At 39.9% G+C, this 6,482-nt stretch overlaps 1 protein-coding gene across 2 annotated transcripts in view; it reads right to left on the reverse strand.

Annotated features, from left to right (window-relative positions):
- Positions 1-6,482, reverse strand: part of LOC107739179 (squalene synthase) — a 15,723-nt gene that overhangs the window by 6,604 nt on the left and 2,637 nt on the right. The window contains exons 2-3 of one of the 2 annotated variants that reach the window (XM_016551205.1): positions 4,821-4,918; positions 2,462-2,645 (exon numbers count right to left, since the gene is read on the reverse strand). In XM_016551205.1, the coding sequence (XP_016406691.1) occupies positions 2,462-2,645; positions 4,821-4,918 (282 nt within the window). Of the gene's footprint in view, positions 1-2,461; positions 2,646-3,456; positions 4,050-4,820; positions 4,919-6,482 lie in introns of those variants that run through there. The other variant, XM_016551204.1, reaches the window with a different exon arrangement.

Raw genomic sequence — 6,482 nt, forward strand, 5'->3', positions numbered from 1 at the left:
TGTGATGTGTTGTGATGTGATGTGTGTGTTGTGATGTGATGTGTTGTGATGTGTGTTGTGATGTGTTGTGCTGTGATGTGTGTGTTATGATGTGGTGATGTGATGTGATCTGATCTGATGTGATGTGTTGTGTTGTGTTTTGATGTGTTGTGTTGTGTTGTGATGTGTCGTGTTGTGTCGTGATGTGTGTGATGTGTCGTGTTGTGTCGTGATGTGTGTGTTGTGATGTGTGTGTTATGATGTGTTGTGATGTGATGTGTTGTGATCTGATGTGATTTGATGTGTTGTGATGTGTGTGATGTGTGTGATGTGATGTGTCGTGATGTGATGTGATGTGATGTTGTTGTGTTGTGATGTGTGTGATGTGTTGTGTTGTGTTGTGTTGTGATGTGTGTTGTGATGTGTGTTGTGATGTGTGTTGTGATGTGTTGTGCTGTGATGTGTTGTGATGTGATGTGTTGTGATGTGATCTGATGTGATGTGTTGTGATGTGTTGTGATGTGTGTTGTGCTGTGATGTGTGTTGTGATGTGATGTGTGTTGTGATGTGATGTGTTGTGATGTGTTGTGATCTGATGTGTTGTGATTTGATGTGATGTGTTGTGATCTGATTTGATGTGATGTGTTGTGATGTGTTGTGATGTGTGTTGTGATGTGTTGTGCTGTGATGTGTGTTGTGATGTGTTGTGATCTGATGTGTTGTGATTTGATGTGATGTGTTGTGATCTGATTTGATGTGTTGTGATGTGTGTGATGTGTTGTGATGTGTTGTGATGTGTGTGTTGTGATGTGTGTGTTATGATGTGTTGTGATCTGATGTGATTTGATGTGTTGTGATGTGATGTGATGTTGTGATGTGATGTGTCGTGATGTGATGTGATGTGATGTTGTTGTGTTGTGATGTGATGTGATCTGTTTTGATGTGTTGTGATGTGATCTGATGTGACGTGATCTGATTTGATGTGATGTGATGTGTGTGATGTGTTGTGCTGTGATGTGTGTGTTGTGATGTGTGTGTTGTGATGTGTGTGTTGTGATGTGTGTGTTGTGATGTGTGTGTTGTGATGTGTGTGTTGTGATGTGTGTGTTGTGATGTGTGTGTTGTGATGTGTGTGTTGTGATGTGTGTGTTGTGATGTGTGTGTTGTGATGTGTGTGTTGTGATGTGTGTGTTGTGATGTGATCTGATGTGACGTGATCTGATTTGATGTGATGTGTGTGATGTGTTGTGCTGTGATGTGTGTGTTGTGATGTGTGTTGTGATGTGTTATGTTGTGCTGTGATGTGTGTGTTGTGATGTGTGTGTTGTGTTGTGATGTGTGTGTTGTGATGTGATGTGATGTGTTGTGATGTGATGTGATCTGATGTGATTTGATGTGTTGTGATCTGATTTGATGTGTTGTGATGTGTGTGATGTGTTGTGATGTGTTGTGATGTGTGTGTTGTGATGTGATGTGATGTGATGTGTTGTGATGTGATGTGATCTGATGTGATTTGATGTGTTGTGATCTGATTTGATGTGTTGTGATGTGTGTGATGTGTTGTGATGTGTTGTGATGTGTGTGTTGTGATGTGATGTGATGTGATGTGTTGTGATGTGATGTGATCTGATGTGATTTGATGTGTTGTGATCTGATTTGATGTGTTGTGATGTGTGTGATGTGTTGTGATGTGTTGTGATGTGTGTGTTGTGATGTGATGTGATGTGATGTGTTGTGATGTGATGTGATCTGATGTGATTTGATGTGTTGTGATCTGATTTGATGTGTTGTGATGTGTGTGATGTGTTGTGATGTGTTGTGATGTGTGTGTTGTGATGTGATGTGATGTGATGTGTTGTGATGTGATGTGATCTGATGTGATTTGATGTGTTGTGATCTGATTTGATGTGTTGTGATGTGTGTGATGTGTTGTGATGTGTTGTGATGTGTGTGTTGTGATGTGATGTGATGTGATGTGTTGTGATGTGATGTGATCTGATGTGATTTGATGTGTTGTGATCTGATTTGATGTGTTGTGATGTGTGTGATGTGTTGTGATGTGTTGTAATGTGATGTGTGTGTGTGTTGTGATGTGTTGTGATGTGATGTGATCTGATGTGATTTGATGTGTTGTGATCTGATTTGATGTGATGTGTGTGATGTGTTGTGCTGTGATGTGTGTGTTGTGATGTGTGTGTTGTGTTGTGTGTGTTGTGATGTGATCTGATGTGATGTGATGTGATGTGATCTGATTTGATGTGATGTGTTGTGATCTGATTTGATGTGATGTGTTGTATTGTGATGTGTGTTGTGTTGTGATGTGTGTGTTGTGATGTGTGTTGTGTTGTGATGTGTGTGTTGTGATGTGTTGTGATGTGTGTGTTGTGATGTGATGTGTTGTGTTATGTTGTGATCTGATGTGATGTGTTGTGATTTGATGTGATGTGTTGTGATGTGTTGTGATGTGATGTGTTGGACTGACCGTGGGGAAATCCTCCAGCACCTGCCGGTCCTTCTCTCTGCTCTCGCTGAAGCTCCACTCCGGCTGATAGAGGAACGTATGGAAGTCCTGCAGCAACGGGACCTTCTTCTCCAGCGGGATGCTCATGTCGTCCTCCACTGTGTCCAGAGCTCGCAGAACCAGGTAGAAAATACACACCGCATGCCTGAGTGAGAGATTTAACACCCATGAAGATCTGCAGTGCATTTCTAAACAACACAGAGTGAACGAACAGCATCTATAATGAGCAGCTGATATAAATAAAACACAGCAGGTCCAGAAACATGCCGCACATGACTGAACGAATGCTTTACATGTTTTACTTTAATATTATCCTAAAAATATGAAGTGTGCCCAATTTTTAGAAAGATAAATGCAAAATAGCAGATTTATATCATTTATAAGTTAGAGTATAAATTGTTATAGAACTTATAGAAATCTTATATATATATCAGATTTCAATAACTTCTATTATATAAACTTAAAAACTATATATATCTGCAATTTTGCACATATATGTGTGTCTCTCTGTGTGTGTATACATCTATCCAATAGATAGGTATGCAAAATGGGTAGGTATGCAAGATTATTTTCTATTTCTGTTATAAAATATATTCCATTATGCATTATATATATGTATGTTTCTGAATATATATTTTATATGCACACACACATACATAGGCCTATGCAAAATTCCAGATAACTTACAGAAATTAGATTTCTTCTATATTTCTATATCTTCTATTAAACTACAGAAATTTGCTGTTTTGCACCTTTGTATGGCATATAATCTACCGCATACATACACACACACATATATATATATATATATATATATATATATATATATTCTTGCAAACAAGTAAAGCACACCTAAATGCGCCCAAAATGTGCATCTGCTTCTCTAACCCCCTGCTGCACAGCAGTTGTTCACCGGCGGAGGTCACGCCTCTCCCGCAGCGCTCCGCAGGTCTTACCGTAGCTCTCCGTCCAGGGCCTGGATCACCGCCGCGAAGCTCCGGCTGGTCTGGTTCAGATACGCGTAGCAGGTCCGCAGGGTTTCGCTCATGGAGTCCTGGCAGGAGAAGCACACATAAGCGGGGTGTCGGTGAGTCCGGAGCGGGTGAGGAGCACGGGTCACCAGCCGCCTTTCCTGCGCGCTGCGCCGCCCGCCGGAGAGCACCGAGCGCAGCGACAACGAGCGCTTGATCACGGAGAACGACGCGGCGCTCTTACCGCCGACCACAGCCATGAGCGAACGAGCTCCTGCAGCTCCTGCTTCTGTTTACAAGCAGTGCAAAACTTTTAAACTGTATTTAAACTCTCTGTAAAGTCATTCGCCAGAGGGGAAGTGAAACCGAGCGTCAGAGGGGCGCGTTTTTAGCCACGACTGACATAGCCTATCGGTAATCTGATATGTAAACAGAGCGTTTCACCTCATATTGAGTTTTTTTTTTAAATTGGCTGGGGTTTGAGTCTCCTCCCCGCTTTTATCGATAAAACACACGCATGTTTTCAGACCGACCCGACTGCAAAATACCGCAGCAGTTTGCCAAGTACGCACTATAGTCGAGTCAAGTATGAACACACCCACTCAAACTTTTTTCTACATTTTAAAATAAAGGCAAAGTAATCATGTGTATGGGACATATGTGGTGACCGAAACATAAAAATAAAATCAAAAAAAAAAAAAAAAGAATTAAATTAATATGGACCACCAAATGAGTAAGATCATGTGACACTGAAGACTGGAGTAATGATGATGAAAATACAGCTTTGATCACAGAAATAAATTATATTTTAAAGTATATTAAAATAGAAAACCATTATTTTAAATGGTAATAATATTTCACAATATTACTGTGTTTTTCTGTATTTCTGATCAAATAAATGCAGCCTTGATGAGCAGAAGAGACTGCTTTAAAAAAACATTACAAATCTTACTGATCCCAAACTTTTGAACAGCAGTGTATATATGCATGCAAAATGACTTCTATAATTCAAGTTACATGGTATAACTTATAAACTACAGAAATCTGCTCTTTTGCATATATATGTGTGTGTATACATATACAAATATAGATGTGCAAAATAGCAGATTTATATATTTTGTTATAGAATATATTGTATTATGCATTGTGTGTGTGTGTCTTATCTATATATACTTCTTAAGAAAGCACATGTTCCTCAAGGTTATTTATATGCAACCACAAATCTTGCAAACAAGTAAAGCACACCTAAATGCGCCCAAAATGTGCATCTGCTTCTCTAACCCCCTGCTGCACAGCAGTTGTTCACCGGCGGAGGTCACGCCTCTCCCGCAGCGCTCCGCAGGTCTTACCGTAGCTCTCCGTCCAGGGCCTGGATCACCGCCGCGAAGCTCCGGCTGGTCTGGTTCAGATACGCGTAGCAGGTCCGCAGGGTTTCGCTCATGGAGTCCTGGCAGGAGAAGCACACATAAGCGGGGTGTCGGTGAGTCCGGAGCGGGTGAGGAGCACGGGTCACCAGCCGCCTTTCCTGCGCGCTGCGCCGCCCGCCGGAGAGCACCGAGCGCAGCGACAACGAGCGCTTGATCACGGAGAACGACGCGGCGCTCTTACCGCCGACCACAGCCATGAGCGAACGAGCTCCTGCAGCTCCTGCTTCTGTTTACAAGCAGTGCAACACTTTTAAACTGTATTTAAACTCTCTGTAAAGTCATTCGCCAGAGGGGAAGTGAAACCGAGCGTCAGAGGGGCGCGTTTTTAGCCACGACTGACATAGCCTATCGGTAATCTGATATGTAAACAGAGCGTTTCACCTCATATTGAGTTTTTTTTTTAAATTGGCTGGGGTTTGAGTCTCCTCCCCGCTTTTATCGATAAAACACACGCATGTTTTCAGACCGACCCGACCGCAAAATACCGCAGCAGTTTGCCAAGTACGCACTATAGTCGAGTCAAGTATGAACACACCCACTCAAACTTTTTTCTACATTTTAAAATAAAGGCAAAGTAATCATGTGTATGGGACATATGTGGTGACCGAAACATAAAAATAAAATCAAATAAAAAAAAAAAAGATTAAAACTCATATGGACCACCAAATGAGTCATAAGGATAATTTTTTTAAAAGTGAGATTTATGGATCATCTGAAAGCTTAATAAATAAGCTTTCCATTGATGTATGGTTTGTTAGGATAGGACAATATTTGGCTGAGATACAACTATTTGAAAATCTGGAATCTGAGGGTGCAAAAAAATCTAAATATTGAGAAAATCATCTTTAAAGTTGTTCAAATGAAGTTCTTAGCAATGCATATTACTAATCAAAAATGAAGTTTTGATATATTTACAGTAGGAAACTTACAAAATATCTTCATGGAACATGAGCTTTACTTAATATCCTAATGATTTTTAGCATGAAAGAAAAATTGACAATTTTGACCCATACAGTGTATTGTTGGCTGTTGCTACAAATATACCTGTGCTACTTAAGACTGCTTTTGTGCTCCAGGGTCACATATGTGTCACTACGGAGTTCAGAAGAAAAACAGCCATCATACACAGACCTCTATGGCCTGTTTCCACCTCAAAGTAAAAATGTAACCGTGAGATAAAGTTTAAATTGAGATATAAAGCCACTTTGTGAGATGTAAGTCACTGTTATAAAAAATAAAGTGGCAGTTGCGAGATATGTCATGATTGTGTTATATAAAGTCAGTGCGATTCATAGATACATACATGAGAAATCTGAGTTATAAAGTCACGTTGTGAAACGTTATACTGCAATTGGGACATATCAATAGATACAAAGTAGCAATTTCAAGAAATAAAATCTAAAAGAGACACGTGACTTCTGATGATAAATTTGACACTCAGATCATATACAATACACTACTGTTCAAATATTTGGGTTCAGTATTTATTTATTTATTTGTTTGAAAGAAATTAATACTTTTATTTATCAAGGACGCATTAAATTGATCAAAAGTGTCAGTAAAGACATGTATAATGTTATAACA

The sequence above is a fragment of the Sinocyclocheilus rhinocerous genome, unplaced genomic scaffold (assembly GCF_001515625.1).
Source record: "Sinocyclocheilus rhinocerous isolate Xijiao unplaced genomic scaffold, SAMN03320098_v1.1 scaffold555, whole genome shotgun sequence".
NCBI classification, from domain to species: domain Eukaryota; kingdom Metazoa; phylum Chordata; class Actinopteri; order Cypriniformes; family Cyprinidae; genus Sinocyclocheilus; species Sinocyclocheilus rhinocerous.